Source organism: Cotesia typhae, unplaced genomic scaffold, assembly GCF_013202065.1.
Source record: "Cotesia typhae breed Kobodo isofemale line unplaced genomic scaffold, CoteBio_Ctyphae contig_83, whole genome shotgun sequence".
Taxonomy (NCBI): domain Eukaryota; kingdom Metazoa; phylum Arthropoda; class Insecta; order Hymenoptera; family Braconidae; genus Cotesia; species Cotesia typhae.
Window position 1 is genome coordinate 64,342 of NW_027423769.1, and position 17,996 is coordinate 82,337.

A 17,996-nucleotide genomic window follows, 5' to 3' on the forward strand; every position below is an offset into this window, starting at 1 on the left:
AGTCAAAGGAATAAATCAGATTATTATTATTATTATTATTATTATTATTTTCTTGATGAAATTTTCCAACAATTAGTTATTATAATTTTATCGATATTTATTTAAATGACCGCTATATATAACTTTGAAAGCGTAAAAGTATTTTTCTTATTGTCTTATTATCTTATTGTCTTATTGTCTAATGGTGGATAAAGCTTTACGTGAGGCGTAGAAGAGAGGAAGATTATGTTATAGATGAAATAAAGAATGATAAAGACGGAAGATATGAGAGAGATGGAAGATGGAAGATGGAGAACAGTAATGTCATAAGCAATGTTATTTGCCGGTTCGTCGAGCCACCGATCTGAACTAAACGCGTTCAGAGCATCTGAGTGATCGTGACTAGAAAGCTCTCTGGGAATGACGTTCCATAACGGTTTATACGCGACACGTGTGCTTAAGTATTGGGAATAGAGTTTAGTGTTTGAGGAAGAAGAGAATCAGATAGAGGCCTGGGAAAACAAAAAAATAATAAGAGAGAGAGAGAGAGAGAGAGAGAGAGAGAGAGAGAGAGAGAGAGAGAGAGAGAGAGAGAGAGAGAGAGAAGATTTTAAGGAAATTAAAGCGATAAAGAGAATAAACAACAGAAAAAAAAAAAATTAGAAACGTCGTAAAATCAATAACTTCGATTTTTTTTAATTTTAAATTTTCTTAGCGAGAAGTTAAAAAAATCAAAAAAGGGATGATGAAGAAAAGCTTAAAGATAAACGATTAAAGGGCGAAAGGAGTGAAAGGAGTGAAAAAAGGAAGAAAGAACACGGTCACGTTAAAAGGCCAAGGGAAACCTAAACCTACGCTCTACTCTGAATTACGCGGTACTTAAATCCATCTGTGAACACGAGATCTGCATACCACCACTTTGCTACTTGGGTACTTTGATACTTTGATACTTTGGTACAGGAATAACCACTAACTTACCACTCTAGGATTGTAAAAAGCTCTGATATCATCCCGTCCCATCCTATCCTCTATATCCTCCATATCATACATCTATAACTATAATATTATCTAGTTTACATAGTTAGTGTTTTAATTTTAAAACTATGAATTGTACTACTAAATACTCCAATATTTTTTAAAGAATTCTAATAAATTTTAATGCAAATATACCTAATATAATAGTTTGACTATTACAGTAGTGTTTATAAATAATATTATTCGTATGTATATAGTAATTTTCTGTACTGTGATACTGGTACATAGATAAAGTATAGAATAAATAAAAGGCACTGGATAGTTTGTGTTGGGTGTTGGGCCGTTTTTCGCACCTAGCCAACTCTTCATCAGCACCGACAATGGATCCTTGTTCTCACTAAATAAAAAATCCAAAAAAACTCTTTCATTCGAGTTACCTTCACTGCTAACTTTATTCCAGCTCATTCTCTCGTACTGATGTTTTTTTCCTCCTTCTTTCGGCATGCACTGTTCTTTATTTCACAACTACTGTATTATTATCATCATCATCATCATCATCATCCTACAGAGTTTGAAACCTCTTTTTTTTTTTTTTTTTTTTTTTTTTTTAATTGTTTTGTTTTGTTTTGTTTTTGTTTTCTATTAATTCCTGACGAGCTGGTTTTTAATTCGACCATCTGATCAAACTTTTCACTGTCTGCATTTTATTCCAAGTTTTGGATAATGCAAAATAAATAAATAACTCAAATCTACATCTATAAAGTATATTATCTACAAATTGTAATTACATTTTCGTTAATTAATAATAGCAGAAAAAAAATTTTTTTGTTGTACTTTTAGTTATAGCCTTTATTTTAATCAAATATTGAACTTTATAATGAGAATTCACATAATTTTTTTTTTTATTAGAATATTATATAAGATTGTTTTAATTGAAATTTAATTCTTTTGTATAACTTGAATGCTAAAATTATTCCAATAAATTGATGAAATAAGAAGAAAGTCAAAGAAAATTTACTGTTGAAGTATCTTTTACATATAGTGTTATATCTAGTAAGTATCAATATTTATATTTATATTTATTGGAATAAACAAACAAAAAAAAGTAATACCATTTGTAAAACATTAAACAAATATTGTTTTTCCGCGACAGTAAGCCAAGAATATAAAGTAAAATCCCGATAATCGATCCGACAATATCACATGCTTTTGATCTGACAGCATCTATGCTGCGAAATATAAAGTGGGTTTCAGACGCTAAGCTCTACTATGATATCGGATATGAGCTTAGGATCCTATACTATTCTATACTAGGAGCTCTGGCTTTAAACAGCATAGCACCCAATACTATAGATAAGCTGTAAGAGTAAAGAAAAATAAAAAAAAAATAAAAAAATAAAAAAAAATAGTCTCCTCTTGGTTTACAGCAATGCTAAACTCGTTTCCTCCTTGAGACCTAATACGTGTACTCAAAGCTTTTACTCCTCAATTTCCTCCACGTACTCTACGTACTCCACGTTCTCTACATCCTTTACCCTCATCGTCATTTTATTATATATGTATATATTTATATATGGATTGCATTTATATGGGTGTCAGTAAACCTGGCACAAGTATATTAAATCTCTCATGGTACAAAAGAAAAAGAAATACCACCTTTTTTTTTTATGTTTTACATTATAAAAAGTTGTAAGTATTATTTTTTACACACTATACAATACAAATAAATCGTTGAATTTTTTTTTTTCCTTTTTAATTAAAATATAGTTGAGTTATCATTATAATTATTTTATACATAATGATACTGTACTTGAGTGTGCAAAGAAGCTTCTTTATACTTGAGGATAGTTTCCTTATCCTAGTTACATTACTGGTTTAGATGCTCAGAACACTCAATGTCGGAATTACTCAACGAGCAAGTGCTCCTTATTCACATACGTTATGTTATATTATATTATATTATACTGTATAAATAGATGCTCTTAAGTATGTAGGCGTATGTGGAATATCCAAATTTTGTGATATTCTTCTTTTTTATTTTTTTTTTTTTTTTTTTTTTTTTTTATTTTAGATGAAAGTGGTGAGAAATATTTGAATCTATAAATAAAGGACAATTGGAATTAAATTTTGTTGTATAAATTTAATTCTCGCATAAAGTCTCGAATTTAGGGTAAACACATACTGTAGTAATCCTGGAGGATTTAAGTTTCACAACATGGAGCAATTCCTGTGTAGTGTGATATGAGAATGAGATAAAAGATTGAAGATATTAGTAATATATATATATATATATATATATATATATATATATATATATATATATATATATATATATATATATATATATATATATATATAGAATCAGTGGTCTGCAAAATAACGAAAGCGAGAAAGACTAGTGACTGGAAGTTGGGATTGAAATAGTATAGCATCGAGAGAATGGAAGGGTGAAGGTAGTGGCAGCAAGGGACCATCCGTCTGTAATACCGAGGTAGATGGTAGATGGTAGATGGTAGAAATCGTAGTTGGTCCTAGCTAGACTATAGATAGCTCTAGCTGTTTGTCCCGACAACCCAGCCATGTAATGAAACCTCAGGGGACAATGTCACACTATTTCCGGTTCCTGCGGTCATATTGAAAGACTCATCCTTCTATATAGATTCTCTGTATTTTCAGTTTACAGTTTATACCATGAGCTTTTACTGAGCTTATATATAGTGAGCTACATTTACGTTTCGTTACCCATTGCATAAGCCATGCTTTATGCTACTCCTTTACTTTTCAAAGTGAATTGTAATTATCGGATTTTAACTCTTAACTTAATCAAAATTCTCCATATGTGTTACTATATAATCTTCTCTTGGATTTTAGATATTATATAAATGAAAAATAATCTTTTTTGTTGAATATTTTTCGAAAAAATCATTTTCTTAAAGCTGCTTATTTATTAAAAATTTATAATTAACGTTTGTACACACTCGTGAACAATTAAATTACACAAAGCGTAAACGTGTGCTTATAAATCACATGAACGAGTACAAACACAGACTTTTAATGGTATATACTAGTAACGAATATGTATACCTATACGAGCCGTTAGTTGGGAGCATTTAACGTTGGGCGTTTAGTTGAGCGCTGAGTAGTGAGTGGTGAGTGGTGAGCATTGAGCATTGAGCGTTGAGTAGTGATATGTGTAGGTGTGAGTATAAACACTGTAATACTGTTACCTCATCCGTACACTGTTATATCAAGGCATACACTGATTACAAATTAATTTATCCTGTTAAATTTATCGAAGACTTGTCTTAAAACCAGCTGTTAGCGATCTCCTCTTAAACACGTGATCTGAGAACGGGAAAAACGCGAAAAAGCGAATAAATTTAACGAGCTTACGTATACAGCCTAGAGACTTAGAGACTCGATGTAATTTTCAGCCTCTATTTTTTTTTTTTTTTTTTTTTGTTTCTATCTACCCACTATATCCATTCACTACCAAGTGAAAATAGTAGTACCTCCAGTACTTTTGCTATTTTTTATTTTTATTATTTTTATTACATTCATTACTCAAAAACGTTATATTTAATATTTAATACGTTTAAAATCTATGTACATAATATAAATTATTAAATTATTATCCATGTATATCGTCGCATACTCTAAATTCCCTAATTTTGACACTAAACTATTAACTTCCCTTTTGTCATTTTATTATATTTATTTTAATATTATAGGTTAAAATTTGAAATAATTAAATTAAAAAAATGAAATGTAACGTCACTGCAGTCACATATTGCGGTGCGATTAGGTGGTATGCATTAGAATTTATTTTTTTTTTTTTTTTTTTTTTTTTTAAAAGGTTAAAGAACGAAAGGCAATCGGTAAAATAGTTCAGGCTAACACTGTATGCTTGTGTACATGTGTATGTAAATATCCGGAAGAGTACGTGTCAGTTGCTCGATACAAATTGAGTAAAGCTTTGTGATTCGTGGAAATGAAATGAAAAGGTTCCATAGAAGCACGCTTCGATGATCCCTTCGTTACCTTCTATTTCATCTGTACTCTTGTACTCTTCTAATTCTCTAGCTTATCTCTCTCTCTCTCTCTCTGTTCATCACTCATCACTCTAATACCTATAGTATCCACTATATTTACTATATATTCACCAACTACTAGAACATTCCATGTACTAGAACTTTATTTGACGCGCTTACTTCCAGTTAAAACGTTTAAATGTACTATCCCAAAAATTGGAAACCACATATCCGAGTATCTGAATATCCGAATATTCGAGTAGTTAAATAGTCAAATAGTCAAATAGTCGAATAACCGAAAATCCGAAACACGATGTCAGTTTAATTTTTTTTTTTTTTTTTTGCTACAATCAACTTGTTCACGACTCAATTGACAAGTTTTTTTTTTCCTTTTTTTATTTTTTATTTTATCTTAAATTATTTATTTCTCTATTGCTCATACTTTTGAAATATTATTTTTTATTTTTATGAAATATATTAATGCGTTTTTATTTGTTTCATCAAATAGTCGAAAGTTTAAATCCTTGATGCGTATATTTTTTTACATCCGATATTTAATTTGTTAATATTTTATTTAGGGTTTACGATCATTTTCAATTAAAAATTCAAAATAATAATCATAAGTTTAAATAATAGATTAATTGAAAATATGCATTATTAGTCCAAATATATTTATTATTTACGTGAATATTTTTTTTTTGTTTTCAACATATTGTTATTTTAAAATTAAAAATCGATTTAAATTCCAGCAAAGTACTGCCATTCACTACATCGAAAAAAATAAAAGTTGATTGAATAACCTGAATAATCGAGTATATGCATTAATTGAGTAAGCTATATGAGTTGAAAATAAAATATAAATTCAATTGTTAACACGAGGAGATGAAATAATAGATTATTCTATATAGTTAAAAAAAAAAAAAAAAAAATCAAATGTTAATTAATTTTATGGAAATGATAATTAACCGTCAACACTCATTAATATGGGTTTATCAATGGACAGGTGTCATTAGATAAGATAAGTATTTATTACTGAATTAAAGTCACTTAATTAAACAAAATGTTAATGTACTTATATCTATAAATATAATAAATATATATATATATATATATATATATATATATATATATATATATATATATATATATATATATATATATATATATATACATCAATAAACGTGATAATTAAGAAAAAAAAAATAATAAATTATTTGAAATAATATTGTTAAATTTAATTTTAAAACAGTTATATTAATATATTCATATAAATTATATTATAGCGTTGGTAATCCTACCACGAGATTAATTATTTAAAATATTCGAGTAAATAATTAAAATAATATTGACAAAAATTACGCAATATTTATACGCGCATTACCGAGTTGAAATTTATTCACACAACTTAAGCAATGCTTTACTCATCTTGTTTTCCAATGTTTAAACTATTATTAATAATATATCTAACAGTTTAACGAAAACTGTGTAATTTATTATTTTATAAAACATTGATAATAAAAAATTTAATCTTTATAAATGATAAACGGCATATCAAATGAAAATCAAACAGTGTTTTTTATTTACATCCCAGGAAAAATGAAATCGATAGCGGTTTATATAGAATTTCATTTTTATTTTTATTATTATTCTACTATATTGTATTAATATTTATTGGAAAATATTTTTATTTACCTGTATCAACATTTACGTTGGAAAAAAAGAATAAAAAAATAATAATAATAATATTAAGTAAAATACTTTTGTCATTAAATAATTAATTAAACAACCGCCAGATATTATTTTATAGAGTATATGAAGAATTATATAATTTATTAAAGTCATATTGGGATAAAATTTTGATTTAAATAAATGATAGTGCAAATTAGTGGTAGAATTTGTTGTTTTGGTTGAAATACTAGGAAGGGGACAACTTATGGTAGCTAGGATACTTATAGTGTATACACTACACTATAGCCATACTGGATCAGGTAGGTTATATACGTTATATACGTTATATAAACGCAAACTGACATAAGAGAATAATGTAATGGTTGTCCATCGGTAGAGGAAACTACCTCAGAATTAATAATATTTGCTTGACAGATAACTTAATCATACAAGCTTGTGCTCTATGGTTATATTATATTATACATAGTGTATGCTCTTGTACTGGTATAAGTACTGCTAAAAGTTTACTTATTTACCATACAAAGTATACTACCCTTGTGCTTTTTCAAAATTATTTACTTTCAAAATAATATATTTATCTATCTATACTTAAAAAAAAAAAAAAAAAAATTAATTATAATTTAACAACTGTAGTATATAATAATATATGAGATATTAAGGATTTTTAAGATCCACCTGCTGCAATGCTGCAATGCTGCACTGCTATGATAAACAGATTTTCCTATTCCACCTGAACAGATAATTATAATTCTCAACTCAGTTCAATGGTTATATAGTGGGGAACTAAAGTAGACCAGTCAACTATGGTTAAAGAATTTTAAATTTATCCATTGACTTATAAATTTAATTTATAATTATTAATTTGGCTTTTTTTTATTAAATAACATTTAGTTTAAATTTCAATTATAATAATTATTTATAATTAATATTTAAGATATTTAAGATAAAACTGAGCTCAGTAAATCCAGTAACAAATTGTATTTAAATTTTAGATAGATTTAATTTACGGATGAGTATTAAATATAATAATAATATATCATTTTGTCTTTCATCATGTATCACTTAACGGCAATTGATAAAATCTAACTATTGTGTTAAGTGCTTTTCTACCTATCAATAATAATAATAATAATAATAATAATAATAATAATAATAATATAAAGTTAATTAATTATTAATTTTGGCGTATATGGATTAATAATTTATAACGCATGAAATATTGAGGACAGTAAAAATAAAAAGATAGTAAAAGCAAAGTGAACGGTTTCTTGGCTGATGGTGGTAGAATGTTATCAGTTTATCAGCTCTAGCATAAGGAAGAAGAGATCAAAGACGTTCAAAGTAATTGGGGCGTTGCCGATGATCGATATCGCCTTTACTTGGTCTCGTTAAAAATACAACCACCACCTTCTTAGTTGCTGTTGCTACTACTGGTGCACTTTATGCTGACGCTTAATTGATTCATTCATCAGACACTTAATAACTCCCCCTTCTGCTAAATAGTTAACTCGTCAGCTTGCCAACTCATTGTTACTACTTTAACAATTCTACATTTTTATATTCCATTATATTTTTTACCCAAATATTTCAATACCTTTCAACATTGATTTTTCCTTTCAATAATTTCACCTCTAAATCATTCGTAAAAAAAAAAAACAAGTCTATGTAAATTTTTTTCTATTTTTTTCATGTTACAGTTTTCTTTTCGATTCGCCAGAATAAAATTCTATGCAGAGACCGGATTTCCCGACGTCGGGTGAGTGCATTTTAACATCGATCTATATATTATAACTTGTAACAATGAATCGAGAATGAATCGCTTTCGATCACTTGTGATTGAAACGAGCATTAAAAAAAAAAAAAAAAAAAAAAAAAAAACCGTACAACACTATAGTACACACATTACTTTACATAAAAGCTTTTTCGTATCAACTATTATAATTCTAAAATTTTTTTAATTATTATTATTATTATTATCATTTACTAATAATTAAATAAATTTAAAAAATTATTCACTAGTTTTTGTATTTACAAAAATATAAAAACATCAACAATTTTACATTTTTTATCGTATCATCAATGTTTAAATAAATTTTATTAAAAATAATTATTACGTAATTTAAAATAATAAATAGAAAAAAAAAAAAAATATTCCGGTACGAAAGATTAAAATAAAGTAAATACACTTTTAATCATGGTAGCAATTTAAACAGAGCTCTCTCGAGATATAAGAGTTAAATTGCAGAGTGAACATAATTATATTTTTTTTTTTAACACAAATCTGACTAACGCAGAAAATTATTAATAATTTTTTATTAATTTTAATCTTTATTTCTATTATGATTAAAATATATTATCATTTTTTTTCTATTTTCTATAGAGTGATTGACTATTTTTATAGCACCTTTTACATTTTTGGTGTCCCTTGGGTTACTTATTATTCATTTTTATTTCATTTATTTTTTTGTTGATTCATAATTCACACAAGTTGATAAATTTCACCATCTTGTGATTGTTTCTCACAAAAAACAGACCAAAAAATGAAAAAAATATAAACCCCCGAGAGAGCTTTACCAAGCTTATGTGATTGTCCCAGCTCCCATCTTTTACTACATTTCATCTGTCTTAATCATCTGATAGAATAATCTTTAAAGAATAAATAGTATGAAAGACACATTAATATACATATTAACGGGTAAAACAATAATAATTTCTGTCAAGAAATTTATTTAAAATCCTATTTACGCTCTGAAATTATACATAATAACGACACACGGACAAAATTACATAAATATTTATAGATGTGAGTTATTCGGTGTGTAGCTTTGATATGTTGGTTATAAATGTTATTGCTATTATTATTATTCATCGATCCACTTTGCTATTGAAAGTAAATATTTTCATTTTACCGTTTTTGCTTTAGCTGACTGGGGGAAAAAAATAGGGAAAAAAAAAAAAAAAAAAAAAAAAACACAAACTTCCGATACGATGCGATATTATTATTATTATTATTATTATTATTATTATTATTATTATACTTTACTTTGTTACTGTCGAATATGAAAAATCACGTACGTACGTTTACTTGTGTATGTATTTAATATGAGCATTATATTATAAAATTCTAATTAATGGTTGTCAAATAATACCGGAGAACGAAATACACAAGGTGTATTAATAGATACTCTTAAACTCTATTAATTAAGTTAAAATAATTTTTTTAAATTAAATTTATTTAATGAATAATTTTTTTTTTTCCACTTATTATTATTATTATTATTATTATTATTATTATTATTATTATTATAAACTTTCAAGTATAAACACAATTCTAGATTAATTTAAATAAATATCTTTAATTAAAATATTTACAAGTGTATAACAGCTATTAGGTCTAGTAGGGGTTGTTTTTAATTAAATATCATTATAAAATAATAAATAAATTGTTAACAAAGTGATTGTAATAAATAATAAAAATAAAAAAGAAAAAAAAAATAAATGGGTAAAACAAATCGTAACACAGTCTATAGAGTGAGTAAACGAGATACAAGGATAACAATCGGAACATGTGATAAATCATAACCGCTGATTACACATTTCAAAATGCGACCGAATAGACTTGATCTACGGCACCATAACTCTGGCTGTGGGACCACTACCAACTAAATAGTCCGCAAACCCACATATACACAAACATGTATGTAGTTTTTTATATATATATATATATATATATATATATATATATATATATATATCATTGAATTGGATATATAGTGTGTTACGAATTTCTCGTATCCCTATACACTTTAAAACTACCACCACAGGATTTATTTTATCGACTTTTTCCAATCGACATAGTCATTGATAAAGACACCACATTACATCTTACGCTGAGTACCAGGGTGACATTTTTATTTTTTACTTTTTATCACCAAATTACATACACCAGACATACCACCAGTAGCTTTTAAAGTGGGAGTAGTACTACCTTCGAGGAGCCTTAGCGTCTTAGAGCCTCAGAGACCTTTTTTTCATTATTTCACCTATATAGATTTCTTTACCCGGATACAGTTGCTTATACTATACGGGTATCCCAAGTAGACTGTCACCTAGTTTAAAAGTTGCTCGGTCGGTGTCGCGGCCACTCCAAGTATAATCTCTGTGAAAAGAAATGAGAAAAAAAAAAAAATGGAAGAAAAAAAAAGAAGCCCAGTACGATTCCATTGCCAGCTGAAAAACTCAAGGGAATAATTCGTTTTACGTCTAGTCGTATTTTCGCAGTGATAAATCGCGATTGCCGGCTGGTATTGCAACGCCGAGCTAGGTACTACTGCGCGTTTTCAGCCGAGAGTTCAACTCAATGTTTCTGCCTCGATGTTTTCAACACCTCGATTTAATTTTTTTATGTCTACGCCTTTTTTTTTTTTTTTTAAATCGTTTTCTTTTTATTTCACTCGACTGCCCAATTTTGTCATAAAATTCATTTGAATTCACAAAATTAATTCTCAATTTACTTTTATACAAGTATTTAGCTTTATAATTTACTCATAACATACAACAAAAGTTATTATTTATTTTATTGTAATAGGTTTTCTTGGTCTTTTGGCATTTAAAGTTTATCTGAATATTACATGAAAAATGATAGATTTATTATTTTATTAAATCATAATTGTAAAAGTAACGTTATTGCTATATAAATCAAGGATTGCGGAGATTCGGTGGTACGGTGGTTCACTCGGTGGTCATATAAGGTTCTATTCTACTTGTTTATAATTCGAAATGTTTCCGTATAATGTTAGAGTGTGGTGTGTGCAATAGCTTCGGTGGCTCGGGTCGAACTCGCCAAAATTTCAACCACATCACCGGTAGAGTTGAGTAGAGAACAGTCATAGCCATAGATTCAAGCATAAAGTGGTTACTGCCTCTCTATCTACTGTTTGTATATATATACGATAAAATAGCTTTTACTCTATTCTCTATTCTCTATTCTCAAAGTTTTAGTTTTGAACCCTGTACTATTTGGGCTCTATTTGAGGGGTTTAGATATGTGTACAACTTGTATAAATCTGTAGATACAGGATAGTAGTATAGAGGAAAAACGCCTCTACAACTCTTAAACTTCCTCCTTCACATATAACTTGTTGTTGTTGTTGTTGTCGTCGTCACTACCTCTCTCCATATCTGTGTACTCTAATACTTTGAGATAACTAAACCTAATATTTATATTTAATTTTACCAAGTTTTATCATCAAACGTACACCACAGTTATTTAAATATTAAAAACTAGCCATTACAATTTGATATAGTTTACTTTTCGTATTTAATTAAAAAAATTTTTTAGAATTGGTGTTAATTAAATGCACTGAAAAAGTTGCGTTTTCATTGAAAGAGAAAAAATAGAAAAAAAAAAAAAAAAAAAAGTAGGCTAATAATAACTGGTAACAATGGTTACAATGGTAACAAATTAATTTTATGAATGAAAATGAGAAGCGTGGAGCGGGTCGTATAAGGGTGTAGAGAAAGGCCAGTGAAACGGTATTAGTTAGGGTGAATAGCGCGCGTGGTGTGTTTTATATTCTATAGCTGATTTTAGGTGTATTCACCTCCGGCAACGCGTCGTTAATTGGAAAATAACAATTATCATTGTATACGGTATTTCCAGCCATCCGGGTCAGTCGACAGTTCTCAATAATTTTCGGGTATACAATTTTCCTGTTATATGAAAAATATCTCTATATATATTATAATATATTAGGTAATAATAATACTGGTATCATTTATCGTATAATTGTTGTATTGATTAATAGAATCAAAATTTTTCGGTTAGATAAATATTGAATAGTCAATTACTTTTATTTATTTTATCTATTACTCATAAAATTCGTGATTTAAAATTAAATAGACTGAGTATCAAAATTATCGAAAATATGATCGTGAATTTCTTATTGGTTAAAAAAAAAAAAAAAAAAAAAAAAAAAAAAAATAATGTATGACTTTGATTGATACATATACAATATATAGATATATAAAAGAAAGGTACAGATGTAGAATACTATAGATAGCAAAGGCAGAATTGAAAAAATATATATTCAATAGTCAAAGAGACACAAAATGCCAAAGTATTTCAACATACACACATATCTATACTATATGTATGTTGTATATGAATGAAATATGATAAATGCATACAAACGAATGCTTTTCACAATACGATGCTATCATCTGCAGATGATATATAACCAACCACCACCATGGGCCTGAACTTTTTGAATATCTAACTTTTTTTTTTTTTTTTATTTTGTGCACACCCGTATATAAAAGTTTATACATCAGAAAGACGATATACGTTATACCATTGACATTTTTTGCAGTTAAAAATTTTTCCTTAAAAGATAAATGATATCTCATAATTTTAGCTTTAATAAAAATAACGCAATAGACATATTGAACTAGTTTCACCTGTTTTTTGTTTTTTTTTTTTTTTCCTCAATTGTTAATAATAAATAATAATATATACTGTGTATAAAATGAGATGTGCCTATGAGCTTGAAATAGCATCTGAAACCGGTTACATGTTTTCTATCTAACCGAGTGTGTAAAAAGTACCACTATAGTATACACAAACGAACACCGTAACACCGTCCGTCTATACCTTATATATATTATATTATATCAACTGAGAGTTTCTTACTTATCCGGTCACTGTTCGCGTATATTATATTATGTATATACATTACATAAATCTATAGTAGTGGATCGTTGATCGGATCCGGGTAGCTAGACATATTAGACGTTATGTGCCCGCAGGACTTTAAACTTTAAACTTCTTCTTCTTCTTATCCACTGGTGTCTCTTTTGATTTTTTTTTTTTTTTTTTTTTTTTTTTAAATAATTCATTATATTGATAAACTGATAATCGATTGTCGTATCGGTGAATATTTAAATAATAAATAAATTATCATCGAATTTTAATATGAATTCGGTAGTCATTTATATGTTAGGTTTTTATTTAAAGTTTGCCAGTGCTGCAGTCTCGGTAAAAGCACATTCGTCTCAGAAGAAGCTTTTCCAAGCCTCGTGCAGTATTCACAGCACTTGTACGACGTCGAGCCTCCCTCGAGCAATAAAGGATGCTTCTATCTCCAGTTTCTAACTTTATCTATTTGTCTTAGCTTCTACATGCTATATATACTACAGCAACACTTTTTGTGCTGTCAAAATATTAACATGTCACGTGACTGTTTTTACACCACAGAAAACTGTGATGCAATTTTCCCGCATTTTATACAATAATAAAAACATAAACTATCATTATTATGCAAATATACAACAAATATTTGTTAATATTGTATGGTTAATAAAATAAAATAATTGGATGACTTGATTGAATTAATTGTTGTTTTACCACCCAGGCAGATCCCTTAAAAATATTTATTTTTTTCAGTGTGTGTAATACTGTACATACATAGCTGTATAGATGGTCATATAACTAGTACTTGATGCTCCAAGCGTCGAAATCTCGTGAAATAATATGAATATTCAGTTTATATATTATAAAATAATATTAAAAGGATATAAGGCGAAAAATTTTTCAATTTGCAAAGGTAGTGGAAATGACGTTATTTTATATTTATAGAAATAGATATATGTATAGTACAGAACACATGTAAAATTACCTACACAAATAAAGTTTATTACGCTCTGTTGGTATTGTTGTAAGTTTAACTCAGTGTACGTTATTTATATTTATATTTACTTAGTTGTCTCTTTAAAAATTAATTGACTTGCCGGTTTAACCGGTAAATTTTTTAAATACGAAAAAATTATTACGTATATTAATTCAATTGAAAGTATTTTAATAATAATAATAATAATAATAATAATAATAATAATAATAAAGTCATACATAATAAAAATATAATCATCAGTAAATAACGGATAAAGAAATTAAAAATTATATCCGATTAGATGAACATTAATAATCCATAGATTAGATATTTATATGAATTGGATAAAAGTACAGTAGATCGTTAGTAATAAATGAGTAGTTGTAGTAGTTGTGAGGTGGTTAAGTATCTGAATAGCTTGGGAAAGTCAACTGACATGACCGAATCACAACACAGATTCGTAGTCGTGGTCTATACTATACATGTCTATACACTTGTTACCTAACTCGGCCTATTTTTTAGTTTATATCTATCTCACTTAAATTTTCCCTTTTACTAGTTTTACTCTTTTTCTCTGTAAGCTATATTTTATCGCCTAAAATGTGGAACTGGATAACTGGATATCGAGCTGCGTCATCCAGCCTCAAAATTTATTATCATTGCTTTACTTTGTCTCTCTAAAGGGCCATTATTCTTCAATGCTTCAATGACCGTTTTAGTTTAATTTAGAATTTAGTGTAGCTTAGTTTAATTTAAACAATATATAAAATATATTTAAAAAAAAAAAAAAAAAGATTACTAACCTTGATCGTCAATTGTAAAATATCCAATTCCATCGCCACCACGAATACTGTAACTAATTCGTGAATCTTGACCCAGTGAATCAAGATCTTTAGCAGTAACAGTTGTAACTATTGTCCCAACTGGTTGATTTTCTGGTACACTCGTTGAAACAATATAATCATCAAAAACAGGAGGATGAATATTTTCATTAACATCAACAACTTCAATAATAACCATAGTTTCTGATGAAAGTGATGGCTCACCATGATCTTTAGCTATTATTGTTATTGTGTGAACTTGACGCTGTTCAAAATCTAAATTTTTTATAGTTCTAACAGTACCGGAAAGTAAATCAACTTTAAAATAACCTTCATTGGTGTCCATTGTATCTGACAATAAATATTCGATTTCACCACCGGGGCCTTCATCTGGATCAGTGGCTTCAATAATAGCAACAACCGTTGACACTGGAATATCCTCACGTACTTTAACAGAGTAACTTGATAATGGAAATTTAGGTGGATTGTCATTTATATCATCAACTGTAATACGAACAAGAGCATCTGAATAAAGTGATAATGTTTGTAAATTATCAATATTATTATTACCACCATTATCACTGGCACGTATTTTTAATTCGTATATTTCTTGTTTTTCACGATCTAATTTACCATAAACACTCAATACTCCAGTCATTGGATCAACACGAAAATCATTTGTTTCAGTAATTAATGAATAACTTATTTTAGAATTTTCACCTAAATCTTTATCTGTTGCATTAGCACGAAAAACAATTGTTCCATTTAATGCATTTTCTGATATTTTAAAGCTTGCCAAAGGTTTTTCAAATTTAGGAGGATTATCATTGACATCTAAAATAATAATTGGTAAAATTTTCGATGATGATTTTTGTGGTTTACCCAAATCATAAACAGTTATATTAAGAAAATATTCATTTTCTCTTTCACGATCAAGATAACCAATAATATTTAAATCACCGGTTTGTTGATTTATTGAAAATACAGAATCACGATCACCACTTGTTATACCAAATATTAATTTACCATTGTAATCAAGATCACGATCAATAGCGATAATACGAATTAATGTAGTACCCAATTTAACAGATTCATTAACTTTTATTTCTGTTGGAAAATCAATAAATTCTGGTGTATGAACATTACCACCATAACGACGTGATTTAAGTGGTGTATTATTATTATTATTATTATTATTATTATTATTATTATTATTATTATTATTATTATTATTAATATTCAATAATGGTTCATTATTTTTTTTAGCTAATTCAATAGCGTTTGTAAGCCGTTTAGCAACACCTGTATCATGACAATTAAATAAACCAACTTTTGTTTTAATTGTTGTTGTTGCTGCTGCTGCTGCTACTGCTGTTGGTATTTTTGTTATTATTTCACTGTCTATTATTTTATCTTGAGAACCATAATTTGTTTTAACATTTATTAATTGTATACGTAAATTATTTATATCAGCAAAATGTGTACCATCAGTAGCTGTTATATTAACATTTATTTCATTATCAATTATTTCAGTAAAATCACAAATAGAAGACAATACACCAGAAATAGAATCTAATGAAAAGCATGATTCTTGATTTGATGATTCAATACGATAATTAATAATATTACCAGCATCAAGGTCAATAGCTGATACTGTTAAAATTTCAGAGCCAATAGGTATAAAACGTGATATACGTACAATACAATTTATTTTTTCAAATTGCGGTCTATTGTCATTTATATCACGTAGTTTAACACGTAATTGCATTTCTGTTTGACGTCGATAGGGTAATCCCCAATCACTAGCACGTACTGATAATATATATTCACGTTTCATTGTTTCATAATCTAATACCTGTTTTGTTTTTATTAAACCGGTAAATGGATCTATTTCAAATGGTATTTTTTCAATATTATCTATTGAATATGATATATAAGCATTTTCACCAGAATCTTTATCACGTGCTATTAATTTAATAACATTACTACCAATTGGTTTATTTTCATCTATTTCAATGATGATATTTGAATTTTCAAATATTGGATCATTATCATTAGCATCTAATATATTTATTTTAACTTTAGCTGATGATTGTTTACGTGTACCAGTATTACCCTGATCAACAGCTGAAACAGTTAATGTATAGAGTGTTTTTTTTTCAGCGTCTAGTGGTACTGCTGTATAAAGCATACCAGTTTCACCATTTATATTAAATTCACCACCTTCATTACCGCCAACTATTTCTAATGATACTAATGAATTTTTACCCTCATCAGCATCTGTTACTTTTAATTTAATAACTGGTGTATTAATAGGTGATATTTCAGAAATATCAACTTGATATAATTCATTACTAAAAACAGGTGCATTGTCATTAGTGTCAGATAAATGAACAGGTACTATTTTATGGCTAAATCTCTGTGGTGTACCTTTATCAATAGCCTTTAATGAAAGATTATAACCTTGTCTTGCTCCTTCCCGGTCCATAACATGTAAAATTTCAATAGTATATTCACCAGGCTTGTGGCCAGATCTCACCCTAAAGTGACCATCTGGATCACCGCCAACAATATCCAAACTTGCTATTTCACCGTGTATACCTTCATCTCGGTCAACAACACGTATTATGGCGTAAACATCGGCATAAGAATTTTCAACAATATCTGGTAAATTATTTACGTAAATTTCTGGCGCATACAGGTTTACTTGTTGTACCCTTATAGTAACCCTAGCGGTACTTGACCGACTCATTGTCCCGATCCCACGGTCCAGGGTACCTCGATCTTTAGCAACAACAATTAAATTGTGAATGGCAAGTTCTACGTATCTGTAA

General features: G+C 28.1%; 1 protein-coding gene across 1 annotated transcript in view; it reads right to left on the reverse strand.

Annotated features, from left to right (window-relative positions):
- Kug (FAT atypical cadherin kugelei) overlaps window positions 1-17,996 on the reverse strand; it is a 98,576-nt gene that overhangs the window by 47,936 nt on the left and 32,644 nt on the right. The window contains 1 exon segment of the mRNA XM_074252153.1: window positions 15,145-17,990. Within this exon segment, the coding sequence (XP_074108254.1) occupies window positions 15,145-17,990 (2,846 nt within the window).